Source organism: Vulpes vulpes, chromosome 6 (assembly GCF_048418805.1).
Source record: "Vulpes vulpes isolate BD-2025 chromosome 6, VulVul3, whole genome shotgun sequence".
NCBI classification, from domain to species: Eukaryota; Metazoa; Chordata; class Mammalia; order Carnivora; family Canidae; genus Vulpes; species Vulpes vulpes.
In genome coordinates, this window is record NC_132785.1 from 129,293,080 (window position 1) to 129,312,278 (window position 19,199).

Here is a 19,199-nt window from a genome sequence, read left to right on the forward strand (position 1 = left end):
AAATTTATAAAAAAAAGAAAAGAAAATTACACAGAGTTGTTTTTTTTGTTGTTGTTGTTTTTAGATTTTATTTACTTATTCATGAGAGATACAGAGAGAGGCAGAGGGAGAAGCAGGCTCCATGCAGGCAGCCCGATGGGGGACCCGATCACGGGACTCCAGGATTACGCCCTGGGCCGAAGGTAGGCGCTCAAGCGCTAAACCATCCAAGCGTCCCTGATCTTTCTTTCTTTTTTTTTTTTTTTTTTTTTTTGCGTCCCTGATCTTTTTTAATTTTTATTTTAGGTGGGACACCTGGGTGGCTCAGCGGTTGAGCGTCTGCCTTCAACCCCAGGCATGATCCTATAGGCCCGGAATCGGGTCCCACATCGGTCTGCCTGCATGGAGCCTGCTTCTCCCTCTGCCTCTGCCTCTGTCTCTGCCTCTCTCTCTCTCTCTCTCTCTCTCTGTCTCTCATGAATAAATAAAATCTTAAATAATAAAAAAATAATAATCTTTATTTTAGGGACGCCTGGGTGGCTCAGTGGTTGAGTGTCTGCCTTCTGCTCAGGGCGTGATCCCAGGATCCGGGATCAAGTCCTGTATCAGGCTCCTTGCAGGGAGCCTGCTTCTCCCTCTGCCTATGTCTCTAACTCTCTCTCTCTCTCTCTGTGTGTCTTTCATGAATAAACTAAACTCTTAAAAATTTTTTTTTATTTTAAAAGCATCAGCTTTTAATAACAGTGGATCTTTATCTTGTATTAAGTAATCTATGAGTTATTACTTTATGGATTATTATAGCTGGCTTTTTAGAGTCATTCTGCCATAGCCAGGTTTCATTCTTTCTGCCAGGAGAGACAGGGCAGAGGCTGTTAACTCCACCACCTTTTGTGATTTTTTAGCCAGTACTACAGATAGCTTAGTGTCAGTTTTTCAAAGACTACAGTATTCGTGTGTATTTAGATGAACTTTTTTTCTCATTGTACTTTCCTTATTACTACATAGTTTAAGACAAAAACTCCCCCCCCCCCTTTTTTTAATAGAGTAATACAGCATCTGGTGGAATGACACGGCGAAATACTTACGTTTGCAGTGAAAGAACTACAGCTGATAGACATTCAGTAATTCAGAATGGGAAAGAAAACAGGTATGAAATCTTACCTGTTTGCAAGAAAATTTGTTTTTTCCCCCCAAAATGGAAGCATGTTGTTTACCTCAGTTTTTACAATCAAAATTCAGATAATAATGGTAAGTATTCTTTCACGGTAAGTTAAATTTAAATGCAAATTTTTAGTGATATACTGGAATTTCAAATTCCTCTCATTATCCAGAGCTTATCTTCCTGGCAGGCTATGTGTGTGATGGTTGAAAGGTTTCGGTTAAATCAGGGAGCTTTCCCACAGGAGACACGTCTTAAGCTGTGCTGTAATTGTAGAGTAGCAAATGGGGAAGTAGATATTATTTTGTGTACATTAATAAGTTGAACAAAGGGTAAAGTGGGGAGGGATAAGAATGTGGAGCCCAAGGAGCCAAGCCTCTGGAGGACAATGTGAGGCAGGGTGAGTGAGCCTTTGGTAACAAGCCAGCAGTTTACCAAAGGGGCCAAGTGGATAAGTTGAGTAGGAAAAGTGGGATTAAGTAGGGCCAAAGACCGTAGTTTGCAGGGAGAGAAGAAAGGTTGGGATTGGTGGAGTAGTTAGATATATTCTCTATGGAACAAATTTCTCAGGCAACCGTGGATTTTCCTTTTTTCTTTTGGTAAGAGTAGTGTATAAATTCGGAAGGGTGAGGTAAAGCCACAATGAGCAAGTAAATTTCTGGAATAGAAATCCATAAACTAAATTCCCGTCATCTTTCATTGTCCACTGGCCTCCTAACTTGAACATTGTCTGGTCTCGTCACAGTCCCATGTCTGCATCAAAATGGTTTCTTTCTTTTTTTCTGACATTTACTTTCTGAAAGTGCATTGTATGGTTTCTGTTCCCTTTAGATCCCATTAGTCAAATGTTTGATCACTAACTTCTATGACAGCCTAATAAGCAAAGATTCTTCTTTTCTCTTTCATCCTCAAAACCAGGCTGTTTATCGTTTCCGTCTTCCACAGACCACTTAACTTTGAATTGACATGAAGCCAAAATCTTGTTGTATGAGATTATGTTGATGACTCAGTGCCTTTTAAAACATATTTACCTTCCAGTATTCTCTTTTCTGATTCCTATGTATACTTGTTTTAACATTGTATTTTCCTTATAATTAAAAACTGTTAATAACTTGAATATGGTATGGCAACTCCTAGATAGCTTACAAATAATGACTGATATATTTATTTTTTAATAGTAGTCTATTTTCTGGTAAAGTTTCTTTTTTTCTTTTATTACAGTCTCAAATATATCAAATTTCTTCTAGTTCAAAGTTATTTAATAGTGTATATCACTAGAAGACAATTAGAAGTTTCCAGTATTGGCATGCCTGGTGGCTCAGTGGTTAAGCCTCTGCCTTTGGCCCAGGGCGTGACCTCAGCGTCCCAGGATCGAGTCCCACATCGGGCTCCCTGCATAGAGCCTGCTTCTCCCTCTGCCTGTGTCTCTGCCTCTCTCTCTGTATCTCTCATGAATAAATAAATTAAATCTTAAAAAAGAAAAAAAGTTTCCAATGTAAATGTTTCATGACTCTTCTGTTTGCAGATTCTTCTAATTTACTAAACTATTGTCAGGTTCTTTTTGACCTTTAGGAAATACAATCCTCTTAAGTACAGAGTCAGACTTTAAAAGGCTGTTAGGGGGATCCCTGGGTGGCTCAGCAGTATGGTGCCTGCCTTTGGCCCAGGGCACGATCCTGGAGTCCCGGGATCAAGTCCCACATCAGGCTCCCTGCGTGGAGCCTGCTTCTGCCTCTGCCTGTGTCTCTGCCTCTCTCTATATATATATATGTCTATCATGAATAAATAAATAAAATCTTTAAAATAAAAAAAATAAAGGCTGTTGTACCAGGATCTGGGCAGCCCAGGTGGCTCAGCGGTTTAGCGCTGCCTTCAGCCCAGGGCACGACACGGGATCAAGTCCCACATCGGGTTCCCTGCATGGAGCCTGCTTCTCCCTCTGCCTGTGTCTCTGCATCTCTCTGTGTCTGTCATGGATAAATAAATAAAATCTAAAAAAAAACAAACAAAAAAAAAAACAAAACAGGATCTAATCTCTGCTCCTTTCCTTGTGTTCATGTGTATGCACATGCTCTTCTAACTCTCCCTTCCTGCAATATTCGATTTGGAGCCTGTGTGTGTCCTCTCTGCAGACACCTTCCCTGTTGGGGTTCTCTTTCTTTTTTGTGGGGGGGGAGTTCTCTTTCTTATCCCAAGCTAGGCCTCATTGCTTCTGTTAGCTTCAGTCATTTAAATGCTTTGCTTCTGGGACGCCTGGGTGGCTCAGTCAGTTAAACATCTGCCTTCAACTCAGGTCATGATCCCAGGGTCCTGGGATCGAGTCCCACATCAGGCTCCCTGCTTCTCCCCTTCCCTCTGTTGCTCCCCCTGCTTGTGAGCTCTCTTTTTTTCTCTCTCTGTCAAGTAAATACATTTTTTAAATAAGCAAATAAATGCTTTGCTTTTGAAAGTCTTGTTCTTATCTTTAGACCAGTAGTCTCAGTGTCAAACTACACAAGACAGGACCCAAATTTTGTGTAACATCTAGATTTTCTATCATACAAATTCATTGAAAAACTGTGGAAAATTATTGGAGGTTTGAGTGCCAAACTAGTCCTATTTTTTACTTTCATTTAGGACAGTAAATATGACAACTTTCTCACCCTTAAAGTAGATGCTGAGTCATAAATTAGATGCACTACACCTTCTTTGGGCACAGATGACTTCTTAGGCAGAAAGTTACTTTCTTCTCTCCCCATATAGGTCTCTGACTCCTAGAGTAAAATATTGGCGGGTGCTACAGGGTGCCTGGATACCTGTTAACTTCTGAAGGAATTATGTTCATTTTCATTTTCGACCATGAATATGTAGGACTTTTTTTTTCTCATATGCATGTATGTTTATATAGAATTCTAACATGAGCATGATCATAGCTAGTAAAGGCTGTGCAAGTTTAAACCAAAGGCTGTACATGTCCCAAACAAGCTCTTTTCCAGCTATCTTTTAAATCCTGCCTTGAGCATGGGGTAATGTTTTAAATTCTCCCCATTGATAATGTTGTTTCATTTTAAAATTAATTTTATGGATTGATTCTTACCAGTGCATTCTTTCTGTTTTATCAGCCTTGCTGTATGAAAATAAAGAAGTCCTTGTTGTTTAAAGGACAAATTACAGGATTTGGCAGACAGTTGCTTTGACTTGAGCATATGTGAGCTGTTTTCTTAGGCACCGGGTATACCGAAGTCCTGCTTATTTTCTTCTATGTCTCCTGATGTAATTATTCTCTGTAATTATTCTCCCTTCTGATGTCAGACTCTGTCAGTGGCCTAGTTCCAGCGACAATGAACAGTCAGTATAAAAAAAGAGTGAGAAAATATAACCACATCTTTAGTTGTATGATTCTGTCAGTCATGTAGGTTCTTACAATGAGTCTTGAATAACTTAGCACAGAGGCAGGCACATAGTGCTCAACGTATACTAGCTTATGAAAGTATTTATGACAGACCATTCAGATATGAATATCAAGAATTTTCTTAATTTACACTGATTTCTCAACTTAATTGATTTGGTAACCTACACACATAACATGGACTCTGTATCCTGCTCTTACATATGAGAAATGTATGGGAGACTATTCAACATGTATTCATTTCAGGGCCCCCAAAGAAGTAGTGTGATACAGTTATAATAATGCACAACAGAATTTTTTTTGAAGATTTTTTATTTATTCATGAGAGACCCACAAAAGAGGCAGAGAGGCAGGCTCCATGCAGGGAGCCTGATGTGGGACTCGATCCCAAGACGCCAGGATCACACCCTGAGCCAAAGGCAGATGCTCAGCTGCTGATCCACCCAGGAGTCCCACAACAGAATATTTTCAAAGAAGTTTTAGGTATTTGATATTCTAGGTAAAGTTTTAAAATTGTAAAATGGCTCTATTATTTTATCCTTTTATCCATTTGTCCTATATCAAGGCACAGGGATTCAGGAGAGAAAGTTCCCACATGTATCTTTTAGGTTATATTTTTAATTCCGCATTTGCCCAGTCAGATGTGGGGTTTTTTGACTTCTGCGGTAGGCTTATAGTCTTGATTTAGGAAACCATAAACTCACTAAATGTCTGTTGAATTTCAAATTTGTACAAGTCTCAAAAATTCTGTTTGCAACAGACAACCCCAATATCACATGAGGCTATATATTCTAAAAGGTCATCAAGTTGATTGCTGTGAAAACTGGACAAAATTTTACCACCAGATAAGTGTTAAAAATGGTGGTTATATTTCATATCTGTGTCTTGTTTTGTTTTGTTTTGTTGAGATTTGTTTATTTATTCATGAGAAAGGTAGAGACACAGGTAGAGAGGGAGAGAGAAACAGGTTCTTCGTAGGGAACCCAGTGGTGGACTCAATCCCGGGACTCTGGGATCACGCCCCAAGCGAAGATGCTCAACCATTGAGCCACCCAGGCGTCCCTCACATCTGTTTTGTTGCTTGCTTTGTGAAATTCATGATGTGACAGGGTTTAAATGTGTAAAATGATTCATTTAATGATCTTTAAGATTAATGTGTCAAAAAATTTAATTTATAATGAAAATACCAATTTATTGCTTCCCTTTTCAGAAAGGTTTATAAGTTTGAGGAGGGTCACCTTTTTGCTGCGGATTGTCTGGTCTTGCCATGCTTATATGCCTTGTAGATCTTGCCTACATGGTCCAACCAATGAGCCGTGTGCCTCGGGGGGAATAGATCAAGCACCTTCTTGCTCTGTATGCTGACTAAAAGCCCTTTCCTTCTTCAGTCTTTGAGATCATTCCTATTCTCCAGGGAAGAAGCCAGACAACCCCATCTTCCCTTCTTCCCTTGCTTTTAATGCACCCAATAATCCTAGCTCCTAATTTGAGCAAGAAAAGGGCAGAGACTTCAAGTATGTTGACCCTTGGGCAGCCCCGGTGGCGCAGCGGTTTAGCGCCGCCTGCGGCCCAGGGTGTGATCCTGGAGACCCGGGATTGAGTCCCACGTCGGGCTTCCTGCAAGGAGCCTGCTTCTCCCTCTGTCTGTGTCTGCCTCTCTCTCTCTCTCTCTCAATAAATAAATAAATAAATCTAAAAAAAAAAAAAAGGTATGTTGACCCTTGACCTGCCCTGAATAGAGAGCACAAAAGACAATTGTATTTATCTGTAACTTGTTAAAAAATAAAGTTGTATGCATATGTATGTTTGTATATATGAGATAGATGAGAAAGCATTTCTTCAGTTAGTTAAATCACTGCTTGTTCTGCTATTTTCCCCCTGCTTCTCACTACTACACTTGACTAATCTTTAAAAGGAGTTTAGGGACACCTGGGTGGCTCAGTTGGTGAAGCATCTGCCTTGGGCTCGAGGCATGATCCCAGGGTCCTGGATCGAGCCCTGCATCAGGCTCCCTGCTCCAAAGGAGCAGTTTAGCGCCTACTTCTCTCTCTCCCTCTGTTTGCCACTGCCTCTGTTTATGATTGCTCCCTCTCTGTCTCTCCGACAAATATATAAAATCTAAAAAAATTAAAAAGTTGAATCAGTTAGGACTTGTGTTGCAGGTGACAGAAACCCAGTCCAAACAAGCTTAAATTAAAAAGAGCATCGTTATGGGATGCCTGGGTGGCTCAGTGGTTGGGCGCCTGCCTTCAACTCAGGTCATGATCCTGGGATCCGGGATCGATTCCCACTTTGGGCTCCCTGCAAGGAGCCTGCTTCTCTCTCTCTCTCTCTCTCTCTCTCTCTCTCCTCTCTCTCTCTCTCTCTCTCTCTCTCTCTCCCCGTCTCATGAATAAATAAGTAAATCTTTAAAAAAAATAAAATAAAAAAGGCATCTTTGGGGTACCTGTGTGGCTCAGTCAGTTGAGTACTGACTCTTGCTTTCGGCTCAGGTTATGATCTCAGGGTTGTGAGATTGAACCCTGCATCAGGCTCTGCATTCAGTGGGGAGTCTGCTAGAAATTCTGTCTCCTTCTGCCCTCTCCCCATGTATGCACACTGTCTCCCTCTCTATCTCAAATAAATACATAAATCTTTTTTTTTAAGTGTATCTTTGGGGCATCTGAGTGCCTCAGTCAGTTAAACGTCTCTTCAGCTCAGGTCTTGATCCCGGGGTCCTGGGATCGAGCCCCATTTTGGGCTCCCTGATCCTTCTCTGCTGCTCCCCCTGCTTGTTCGTTCTCTCTCTCTCTCTCTCTCTCTCTCTCAAGTAAATAAATAAGATCTTTTTTTAAAAAATGTATTTTTGAGTTTCCTATAACCAAAAAAGTGCAGGAATAGAATCAGGTCCATCTCCCAGTTCTACTTCCTCTATAGTGATTCCCTGGTTGGGCTCAGCAGCATTAGACTTGGCATCTTCCCACACTCAGCTTTCTTCAGACAGAAGCCCTGGGGCTATCTCTGGGTTCAGGCTGGTATAATTTCGGCCATGTGCTCATCTCTAAGTCTGTCACTGGCCAGAGTGGCTGGGAAATTCTGGGGTAGAGTCCATGACATCCAGAGCCGAGGAACTTGTTTCCTTCATAGCAGAATGCAGGTGTCATTACTCCAAGGTAAAGAGTCGATGCCAAGTGGCAAAAACACAGTCTATTTTTATCATTATAAATAGGCATTTGTTTCCAATTTTTCTGTGACTATATTAGAGCCATTCTCCCAAATCAGAGGACAAAATTCTCAAAGATGCAGATACAAACAGATCTTGAACAGTGTATTATAGACACCTCTCTCCCCCATATCAGGACTGTCAGAACTCCAGTGATTCATTTCATTAATTTACCTTTTCAGTTAGAAGAGCATTTTTTGAGCACCATGCTTTGGGAAACTCAAGCAGGAAAGGGTTACTGTGATACCCTTGATAAAAATGGTGTGTAGTAGCAGTTGCACATAATACAAAAGGGGATAATAAGCTGCTGATGAGAGAGGATACCAGGGAAGTCGTCATGCAGAAGGGTGACCTCTGGGTTAAGTTGTGATCAAAATAGAAGATGCCTGCTCTCCAGGCACAGATAATAGTTCCTGTGAAAGTCATTTGACCTGATGCATGACCAAAGGATTGCGTATCATAGGATCTCCCAAAAGTCATGTCCCCAGAGGTAACAGTAGAAGGTAGGCCTGGGCTGTGGGTGCCTAAGGGTGCAACTGGGATGCCGGGGTGAGGGATTTGAACTTGGCCCTGAAGACGCAGTGTGCTTTTGAAAGGCTATAAGCAGATGAGTGACCAAGTCATGTTTGTTTTGGGGAAGTTCACATCTGTATGGTTGACAGTTTGGAAAGTGTGCAGTGAAGGCCAGAAGACCAATGAAGATAGATGCTAAGGTATAGGTCTATGTGGGAGAGGAGGAAAGACCCTCTGTGGAGAGACCCTGGGATAGAGTTGGGGAGGGTGTGCAGACTGGTGTGCAGGATCAGAGTTCTGAATCCCTCTCACCTCAAAGGAGAAAAACTGCCTCTTTGCAACTCCAGGGGCAGGATGACTGAACTGGAGTTAAGGAACAGTGTGGTCCTGGTGAGGGTTCTATCAGTCTTTTTCTCTGTGAGCAGTTAATTACTCTTACTAGTTTCTGCCTTGAAAAAAGGGGCTGTGTTGATCCCTTAGGAATTTTGACTTGTTTATAAAGTGAATGTCCTTTGCATAGGAAGATTCTCATCTATCTTTACACAGCATAGGAACTTTGATAAATAGTACCTAGTTACTATACCTGTTATTTTACTAGTCCATTTAAAATATGTCTGTGTGCTTGGGGAACAGGTTGAAAGCACGGTGTGCTCATGTTATAGATTCACTCGACCACTTCAGTTTGAACGGAGACATCTCTTTCGGGAAAGGCTTTGTTTTGTACACAGCTTAGAAGACATTGCCCCCTCACATAAATATTCAAACAAGTAAGATGTCATTTTTCTTCTTTAAAGCTAATAAATCTTATACTGTTTGGAAAAAAAAGCAGCTACAGGTTAGTAATTGCTACAGAATCCCCAAAACAAGGTTAAGAGATTTTTGTTCTAAGGCAAAAATGAGATGGTTTGGGGAGGAAGGTATGTGCTTTAAATAGCAGGTCGCTCTTTTTGTCACTGCGCCATCATATTGTTGTTTCTGCCTCTGCCTGAACCCAAACCCCCTCCCAGCCTGACAGAACTGTTCGCTTATGCAGCTAGCCCTGCCTCAGTTTGTGCCACATCTTCCACCTGTCGGCTGAGACATCAGAAGTCGATGTCCATGTCAGCCTCTGGGCACCCCACGATGATGGTACCTCCAGTAGACAGTGAAGGAGATAACAGCAAGGCTGTGTAAGACAACTGCACATTCCTCGTGAGACTCGTGTGTGCCCGCCGCTGCTCCATGCTGTGCTATGGATTTTATAGTCCACGGGTCGTTACTCTTGTGCACAAAGTACCCTTCCTGTGTGTGGTTTTAGTTAAGCGCATCCTGTGTCATGGTGTCCTCGGTCATCTGTGTGTCTTCATGCCTTTGCATACTACAAGAGGTGTAAGAAGTCCCCTCCTCTCCACGGTGCTCTTAGCATGTGGAATCTCACAGTAAACATGCCGTTTGTGTTTGTGTGCTTTAAAACTTTTTAGTTGCCTATTCTTCAATTTCACCCGCATAGCCTTTATTTCTTTTATATTGGCAAGGTTCTCTGCATGTAAGCACTTTGAGAAGAAAGCAAAGGGAAAAAGCTTGAGTTAGCCGTTCCTTTGTCCTAGAATTTCCCTGCATTAATTTTGTCCTTGAAAATATGTATGTCTTACTCCCTTAAACCCCATGAGATTGTGTTTCATTATGTACTGTTTATTTGATACCCTCCTATTTAGCTTGCCTTTTGGTCCTGAGCCCTATAAAATACCCTCTTGGGTCTAGAGATTTATTTATAACTGATTTTCTCTACTGTATATAAGAAGTATATTGAGATTGTAGATTTTTGTGTGCTGTGTTTGCCACAAAGCTGGGCTTTTGTGAACAAAGATGTGAGACTATTCTGTTCTGACCTTCTAGCACTATTCCTGATCCGAGGACTCCAGTTGCTTCAACGCACAGTGTCAGCAGTGCAGCCACCCCAGACCGACTCCGCTTCCCGCGGGGCACTGCCAGTCGTAGCACTTTCCATGGCCAACCCCGGGAGCGGCGGACTGCCACATATAATGGCCCGCCTGCCTCACCCAGCCTGTCCCATGAAGCCACACCGTTGTCACAGACTCGAAGCCGAGGCTCCACTAATCTTTTTAGTAAATTAACTTCAAAACTTACAAGGAGGTAAGTGCTGGGTGGTGCTTATTCTTTGGATCAAATACAAGAGGAAAAGGAGAAATATCTTTTCAGTTGTGTGAAGCAATTGCCCAGATACTTTTCACTTTGTCTTTAGCTCGTATTCTTCTGGTTTATATATAGAACTTTATACTTTAAAACCTTTTAGAAAAAAATAAATAAATAAATAAAACCTTTTAGAATAGGAATTAAAGAGCTTAGAGTCTTCACAGCACTAGAAGTCCTCTAGCACTTGGGAGGCTGTTGTTTTCTTTAATTGCTATTCCTTTTGATCATGCTTCTGTCCACATGATGTGTTTACTGCAGTAAAAACTCTACCTCCAGTGTTAGGTCAGCACTCCATAAGCAGTCCCTGCAGAAGACAGCCTGTGGTGTGACCAGCCCTGAACAAAGAGGAGAGAAACATTTCTTCTCTCCTCTCCTGTCATTGTGATTGAGGAACACTAAATTTCTTAGGGTGTAAATCTTAAAATTGTTCTTCCTATTGGTCTCAGTAAGTTATAGTAAGAACAAGGCAACTTGCTTAAAAATGGTATAGTTTGGCAGATAAAATTCCTGATTTCTTCTCTGCAAGAAACTAGTATCTGGTTGTGTATAAAATCCTTTTTCCCTTGAGATACTTTGAACCTTATTTCCATAACCTGATCTGGAGACTGCAGCAGCCTAAAATCATTAACTACTATAAGAGGGAGAAGGAAAGGTGCCACTGTGCACCATCAGCACTCAGGCAGAGTCACCATTAGCTTGGGCTGCACTCAGGAGGCCTGAGCACCCTTGCTCTCTCAGCCCTCCTAGAAGAGTTTCTTAAAGATTTTTTTTTTTAAGATTTTATTTATTTATTTTGAGAGCAAGAGAGCAGGAGCCAGGGGAAGGAACAGAGAAAGACAGAGAAGCAGACTACCCACTGAGCAGGGAGCCTGATAATGGGGCTCAATCCCAGAACCCTGAGATTGTGACCTGCGATGAAGGCAGACATTTAACCAACTAAGCCACCCAAGCACCCTGAGTTTCTTAAAGATTGAGCCTTACTGGATGAGTATGCCCAGGGCATCCTGCAGCTTTACATGTTGCAGACCCTCTTGTTCACCATCTGTAATTTGCTCAGCACAGCTCAAATGTCTGGCACCCCCTCCTCTATTACTTTGCACTCCTGTGGCTCATTAGCCGACTGCTGTGTTTCCTGCTATCTTTAGTATTTAATCTGTAAGCCAAATACCAGTTTCCATTCTCCCTAAGTCCTCTAGTAATGTTATGTTCTTTTAGATCAATCACCTAAACTTAACCAAGTCACATTAAACTTTCTCTGGGTAATCGCTTGTCAGGACACTGACTACCAGATTAGGGAGGATTTCTGCTATCCATTATCATTGACTAGAGGTCAGAGAGGGGGCCAGAAGTTACAATCCAGCCTCTTACTCTCTTCCTCACCCCTTTGCTGAGACCCCCTGTTCCAAACTGGGCAGAAGAGTAGAATGATCTAAAGGACTTTGCCAGGTTTTGGGTACCCACTCAGGACCAGTAAGAGAAGCAGGGAGCTCAATCCAAGAAGAGTCTCGTAACCCCCAAAATAATTCTTCCTTCCTTTCAGGGTCATCCCATAGCCTGTCCCAGGCCTCTCTATCCCCTAGTTCTGTCCTTGTGGACTAAGCTGAAATGGAGTCTGCCTCTGAAACTCAAGTGGTAGGGGACAAAGCCAGGTATCATTCACCTGGTTGTTTGCTCCCTGACAGTGCTTAATATTGTCTGAGTGCAGAGAAGATGTGCAGTCAGGTCTGTCTAAGCTCTAGTTGCAGGACAGGCACCTCCGTGTCTTTACACTTTGGTCTATAATGGGCTCTTTAAATAAAATCTTCCATATCCTGAATATCCTTGAATTTATTTTTTCCCTTTTTGCTCTTTTTTTGATCCTCTTAATGCTGTATTATTACAGATAACATCAGCTACCATTTATTGATTGCTTACCATGTGCTGAGTAGATATGTGTAGATTTATAGAAATAAGTTTTACACTTATAAAGATGCACGTGTGCACACACACATACTTTCTCACACATTCATTTAATCTCCACAGTCTGCCTGTATAATCGATATTATCCCAATTTTGTAAGACAAACTGGACATGAGTTTAAGACACATGTTCAAGACTCTGTAGCCAAAAGCGGCTGAGCCAGGTCTGTGCCTCCAGAAGAGGCCCTTGAGTCCACTGCGTGTGCTACCCTGCAGGGCTGTCAAGGACAGTACAGGCTGCAATCCTTGTCCCTCTTGTTCTAATGTAGTTTATTTCATGTCTTTGAATTAAAATTGGAGACTGAGTTTTCTTGGTTTAATTTAAAAAAAGTCTTGGGGGTCATTTTATTTTACATTTCCAGCCATTCTCCACTCCTAAAGATTTGCAGAAATAATGGTCTCCTGTTTATAAAAGTTTACAAACTGTGGTCTGTAGCCTCCCCTTGTTACTGTACTTGAGGGGTAGTCTGTTTATTCCTGCTGCTGCCATTGGTATTGGCTGCCTATCCTGCCCTCACAGTAATTGTGAGGGTCAGAGTCCTGGTGCCTGAAAGAGGCTCTGGTGTTCTCACAAAGGTGCTGGCACCCAGAGACCTGCTAAGGGCCAGTAGGAAGATAGCTGACACCAGAAGGGCCTGCTCTCTGCTCTTGGCTCTGACTCGGCCCTGGATACATGTGGCTTCAGAGAATTGTGTGCTCTGAGTTCCTCCTGGAACCAGGCCTGGTGTGCATAGGGTGCTCAGAGTTGCTCATCCCCTGTGGGCACCATGTACAGACCTCTGTGTGCCTCAGAGTGGTCCACAGTGCCTCAGGCACAGCTTCACCCCTACTGCACCTCCTCTTCAGGGACTTGTGGCAGGAAAGGTGAAAAAAAGCAGTCCTGTGGTACTTGACCAATAACCCTGACTTTTCTCAGGTAGAAAATTGGGAAGTGAAAATACATTTTAAAGACCTTTTAATCACTTTTCAACTAAAATAGTCTTTTGCATAATCTTGTGTTTACATAGTACTTAATTATTTACAAAATATTGTCATATGCGTGATCTTCTCTGTCACATATAACCCTGTTGTATACCATTTCTGATCTGATTATGAAGTGGTTGGCTGTTATCTACAGTAGTTGGAGATTTTTTAATTGGTCAGTATCTGAAGCAATGTCAAATTATCCATGTTAGAAGAACAAATCCAAAGCATTCATTACTTTGTTCACTCAGACTGAACTCCGTGTTCAGTCATAGAACTGGGAAGTTTCAGAAATAGTTCGGCAAACCCAGCCTGCACTTGCCCCGGAATGCTGATCACATGATCATACAAGCCCAGCTCTGGGTTTGGAATTTCTTTTGTCAGATTCTGTTCAGAACAACCTGAGCATCTCCTTAATGTTTAATGAGCAAAGTCCCTTCTAAATACAGCTCTTCCAATTATTCTATAAAACATTAAAATGAAACACCCCCATTGTTATCATTTAATCTCCATTCATTTTGCTATCTAAAACTAAAAAGTCTGCTTCGTTTTAAACCCCACTTAGTTTTTTCTTAAAAAGTTATTTCTGTCCTACAATGTAATAGACATTCTGTGAATGTTTAAACCATCTTCCTGAGATAACTAAGGGTTCTCTTAATTGTTGAACATTTTTAAATGAAATTTTTAATGTTATAAGGTGAGGTTTTTGTTCATGAGACATTCTGAAGAGGATCGAGAGGTGTTACCCTCTTACTCTAGAGTACTGCAGATGATTTCCATCACTTCTTTAACACAGGATATTGGATTTTATCATCTTAAAGTATATCCATCTGAAAAAAATCTTTAAATAAATTTAATTGGAGCTAATGACAATGTTTACTGCTGAATTTTTCTTACCAGTACAGATTTTTTATAATTCTAGAAAATTAAAAGATCACATATTCAGTTACCTGTAATTTTACTTTTTCAACAAATGTTACTGTTTCATTGTTCATTGGACAGAAGAGGAGCCCTGTTTTATTTGTTGTTTTTCTTTCTCTCTATACTTGACTAGATTTTCTATTTAATTTGTGCAAGTCATTTTTGTTAATTTTTTTTTTGGCTTAATTTCTTTTAGAAACATGTCATTCAGGTTTATCAAAAGGTAGGATTTATATATACACATTATTTTTTTCAATCCTTACCCCAAAATGGCTCCTGCAATTAACATCAGGTTTGGCTTTCTAGCCTTGTTTTTGTTTTGTTTTGTTTTGTTTTCCTTAAAAACTAAACTTTCTGCTGTGAACTACTTACTTACTTCTTTGTAAGGAAACCTTGGAAAGAAATAGATTAACTCTGTCAGGCATTTGTAAAGGGATTGTGGCACCCATGTAACAATAGGCCTGTGCATGCTCTGTGCATTTTCTTTCTTTGGTAGAATTATTTAGCATCCAAATAATTCTGTCTTCATACTAATAACACTTAGCATGCTTCTGTTTGAAGAATGAGATGTTCAGTAATATTAATGTACAGTTACTGATTGGCCTCAAGCCTGCAGAAGGTAAGTGGTGATTGTTGCCATTTTTTATTTCATGATTGAATTAGCAACAGGCTTTAAAATGACCAAGGAATTAGCTAATATTTTTACATGGGAAACAAGTACAAAATTCAAACCTACAGCCTCATTTGGAGGTTTTCAGAAATAAGGATATGGGCAGCTGTATAGCAGAAATGTTTTAATATTTTCAGAGAGTTGAATAATAACTAAGGACTCTATCTAAAAGCTGTTTTCCATCAACCATTAAAGGAAGTAGGTCTCATTATTTTTACTGAAAGCACTGTGGTAAATATTATTCCTACCAGATGAATACTTTTTGATGAAGACAAGTCAGAAGAACAAAAATGTTGGTCATTGTCTTGAATTGCACACAGAAAGAGGCAGAGAATCTGTCATTTGGGCCACCTGTGTCCAGAAGGCCAGGCTGTGGTGGGAGGGTCTGTATGGTGACGAAATCAGTGGGTCACTGTAAGGCTATGTGAACATGAGCTCTTTGTCAAACTGTGGGAGGAGCGCTTTCCTCCTATGGGAAATTCCACTCCATGATTGCTTTATAATCTTCCCAGTTGCCAAATTTTTCCTTGCACAGGAAATTTTGTAGTTCAGTATAGGATTTAACTGATAGAATTCATTTCCTTTTAGTTCAAACCCATTACATTTGGGGGGAGGGATTAAAAAGTTAGAATATCTCCAATTCCAGAGCCAAGCAGGAATACCTGTTGCATATGTGAAGCAGGTGTGTGGTCAGCCTCCCACCCCAGCTTCAAGGACACATGGAGAAGAATGCCCACGGGCTGAATCACCCCCATGACAGAACCGAGTTTAACAGGCACAGCTACAGCTGGTGACCCAAAGTGCTTTGGGTTTGTTTTATGACATCTGTGTTTGTATATGGGTGGTTGTGTACCGGTCTGTAAGATTTCTTTTCTCTTTCCCACTTCTCTGTGCTTCTGCATTCTGTTCGTTGAGGCTTCCAACTGAATATGAGAGGAACGGGAGATATGAGGGCTCAAGGTGAGGGAAATGATTTTTACTTAAAATATTTTATAGGTATTTACCTCATGTGTGTGGCAGAAACGATGCTCTTCTCTGAATATCCTGCATCATATCCCTGCTCTCAATATAGGATTGCTTGGTGAGGTTAGCATTCTATGGTGAAGCAGGAGTGTGTCACTGCTGGCGCCTCACAGTGGCCACTTGAGGGCGCCGGAGCACCATGGCTACCCGCTGGTGGAAGCCTTCAATATCTCAGCCTGACTTGGCTTTCCACTGGTGTTCAGGTGTTAAAATACGTGCCTGTCCTCCCTGGGCGCTGACAGCCTGAAATGAGCTCTGGGAAGTCAGTAGGAGCACTATTGACGTGCCCGTAACCCCTGCATGATTTTGGTCTCAAAGAATGAAAGAATATTGAGTAGAATTTTCATATTTTAAATTAGAAGTTTAAGAATGATTATGTAGTTGAGTGATTTGCTTTTACATTTTATAGATCATTTTGTATTTCATTACACAGGTTTGGGAATGGGAGAGTTCACCAAATAGGCTGACAGGCCTCCATAGTACTAGATCTTCCACCCATGCCCTTTCATTACCAGCCACCAGCATGTTGTCACAGGTCCCCCTTAACCCATTTGCTCTTCTTCTGGTCTTTTTAAAGCACAGCTCTGATCATGTGGCTTTTCTGAATGAAAAGTTGCAGTGGCCCCATTGCCAGACCTGCCCTGGGTGGCCTGAACTGCCCTGGCCTCCCCTGACCCCACTCCCACCCCAGGCCTGCCCATGCCGGCCTTGAACAGGCTCCCGCTATCCTGAGTTTGCCTACTGCAAGTACTTGGCGGCTGTTGTGGGGGTGATGCTATGCCCCCAGTTCCAGTCCATCTGTGCACTTGATTATACCCTCAACACATTCTGTGCTTTCCATACGTCCTTGCCTTTGCTTATGATGTTCCCTCTGCTCAGCACACAAACTCTTTTCCCCCACCCCCGTTGTATTGGAATCCCATGAGTTCTTGGTAGCTCTTTTCAGATGCCACCCCCTCCTGGAAGCCATTTCCTCATTTCCCTGCCCTGCCTTTCCCTGTGCTCCTCCCTTTAGAGGGCCCACCTGCCTTTCACACCACCCTCTAGGGTACTGCCCGTACCTTTCCTGTACTACTGTGGCCTTAAGTTGCAGTCTTCCCTCCCCCGGCCCCAACTTAGCTTGAGAGCTTTTGCTCGTTTTCTGTAACCTATTTAGCGCTTAACACAGCATTTTATACCTAAGAGGCTTGCAATCAATTTGCATGGATGTGAATTAAATTGAATATTCTACCAGCAGGTTGGCCACTATATGCATAATAAAACCGATGGCCCACCCTCGACTCTGATGAATATGCCATAGGATGAAGTGCATAACATGCATATACTGGATGTTTTTGATACACAAACACAAGAGTGTGAGGCATTCACCATCCTAATTGAAGCATTCCAGTGTACACATGGGAGTATAAATAACAGTTTGTGGCAATGACAGTTAAATGCCCTGAACAGTGGTAGATACATACCTACCTAGTCATGGACTTTCCAAGAGGACTGTGCCTGGGGCCCCACTGTGACATCACCTCATAGACGTTGGGATCACGGTTTACCCTCTGTGGATCAGTACAGCTTACATTTTAACTGGTTGTGGCAGTGCTCAGCAGCAAATAAGCCTTAACATTTAATTTTTAGCTTCAATAGTAAGATAGTGTCATCTAAGAATTATTTTTAACTGGAATCAGAAGTTTAACAAAATGGCAGGGAAAATATTGAGGTGGGTGGAGGGAAAGGAGAGAAGGGCTCACACCCCACCCAGCTGTATACTCATCATCAGGGGCCATCTGCAGGGAAGGTGATTTTGAACTATGTGGAAGCACTGGCTATCCTGAGTAACCACTGTGGTGAAGGTTATGATGAGCTGACCTAACAAAAGATGTGGTGGTACAGGGGCAGCTATGCAGGTCAAAAAGCCAGAAGCTAGCCTGCTGACCCTTTCCTCCTCCCTGAGCTGGGCCTTTGGGGGACCCCACTGGCTCTTTACCATCTGCAGTCAGCCTTGAGGAGAGAGCTGGGCTTTTCTTGGAGAAGTGCTCAGATCCCTGCTTTACCCAGTCTCCAAGGATTCTGTTTAACAAATTATTTCTTGAATGTTATTAAGTATAGGTGGCTAGTAAAAGATTTTTCAGTCAGGTAGACCTTTGCCTGTGTGAGTTACATTTTGAAAGGGGTGACGGGGTGAGAAAGAGGAATGCTTCTTGATAAAGGACTCACCATGTGTGAGTCTGTGCAAGTAAAGTATGGAGGTCAGTTATTCTGCTACAAAGAAGATGATTTTGAACTAGCTGGAGTAGAAAAGGTTGGTTTCTCTGTGCAATTAAAAATAAACCTGCCACTGTGCATTTCAGTCGCAACGTATCTGCTGAGCAAAAGGATGAAAACAAAGAAGCAAAACCTCGCTCCCTGCGCTTTACCTGGAGCATGAAAACCACTAGTTCCATGGATCCCAATGACATGATGCGGGAAATCCGCAAAGTGCTGGACGCCAATAACTGCGACTATGAGCAGAGAGAGCGCTTCTTACTCTTCTGTGTCCATGGTGATGGGCATGCAGAGAACCTCGTGCAGTGGGAGATGGAGGTGTGCAAGCTGCCAAGACTGTCTCTGAACGGGGTCCGGTTTAAGCGGATATCAGGGACATCCATAGCTTTCAAAAATATTGCTTCCAAAATTGCCAATGAGCTAAAGCTGTAACCCAGTAATTACGGTGTAAATTAAGTAGCATTTTAAAGTGTTTTCCTGAACACTGATGGAAATGTATAGAATAATATTTAGGTAATAACGTCTGCATCTTCTAAATCATGATATTAAAATATAAGGACGAGAGCACGCCTGGGAGCGGAAGCTGGCCTTTTTTCTACGAATGCACTACATTAAAGATGTGTGACACGCGTGCCCTCTGTCTTCTTTCCATTGCCCTGAAAGTCAGCTTGTGACATCATCGCCACGGGCCTCCTGTCTGTGTGGTGTGAGCGTGGACTGTGCGTGTGAAGTAGTGCATATGGAAGCATCTCCTTACACTGGCAGCCAGAGTTGTTACAAGTACCTCTGTGAGAGATCATTTGGTGCTAAAACATTAAAATTGCCAAGGAGGAAAATACTGAATTACTACTAAGAATTAACCTTAAGACTAGTTGATAATTAATACAGGTTTACAGTTCATGCCTGTGGTTTTGTGTTTGTTGTTTTGTGTTTTTTTTTTTTTTTTAGTGCAAAAGGTTTAAATTTATAGTTGT

General features: G+C 41.8%; 1 protein-coding gene across 9 annotated transcripts in view; it reads left to right on the top strand.

Moving 5' to 3' along the window:
- The window catches only part of MARK3 (microtubule affinity regulating kinase 3), a 122,878-nt gene extending 104,022 nt beyond the window's left edge, over positions 1-18,856 (top strand). For 2 of the 9 annotated variants that reach the window (XM_026012640.2, XM_026012642.2), the window contains exons 14-19: positions 1,023-1,126; positions 9,249-9,410; positions 10,117-10,374; positions 14,473-14,499; positions 15,862-15,906; positions 18,312-18,856. In XM_026012640.2, the coding sequence (XP_025868425.1) occupies positions 1,023-1,126; positions 9,249-9,410; positions 10,117-10,374; positions 14,473-14,499; positions 15,862-15,906; positions 18,312-18,657 (942 nt within the window). In that variant the 3' untranslated portion in view covers positions 18,658-18,856. The remainder of the gene's footprint in view (positions 1-1,022; positions 1,127-9,248; positions 9,411-10,116; positions 10,375-14,472; positions 14,500-15,861; positions 15,907-18,311) is intronic. The other 7 variants (XM_026012645.2, XM_072762398.1, XM_026012648.2 and 4 more) reach the window with 5 other exon arrangements.
- Positions 18,857-19,199: the final 343 nt, after the last annotated feature.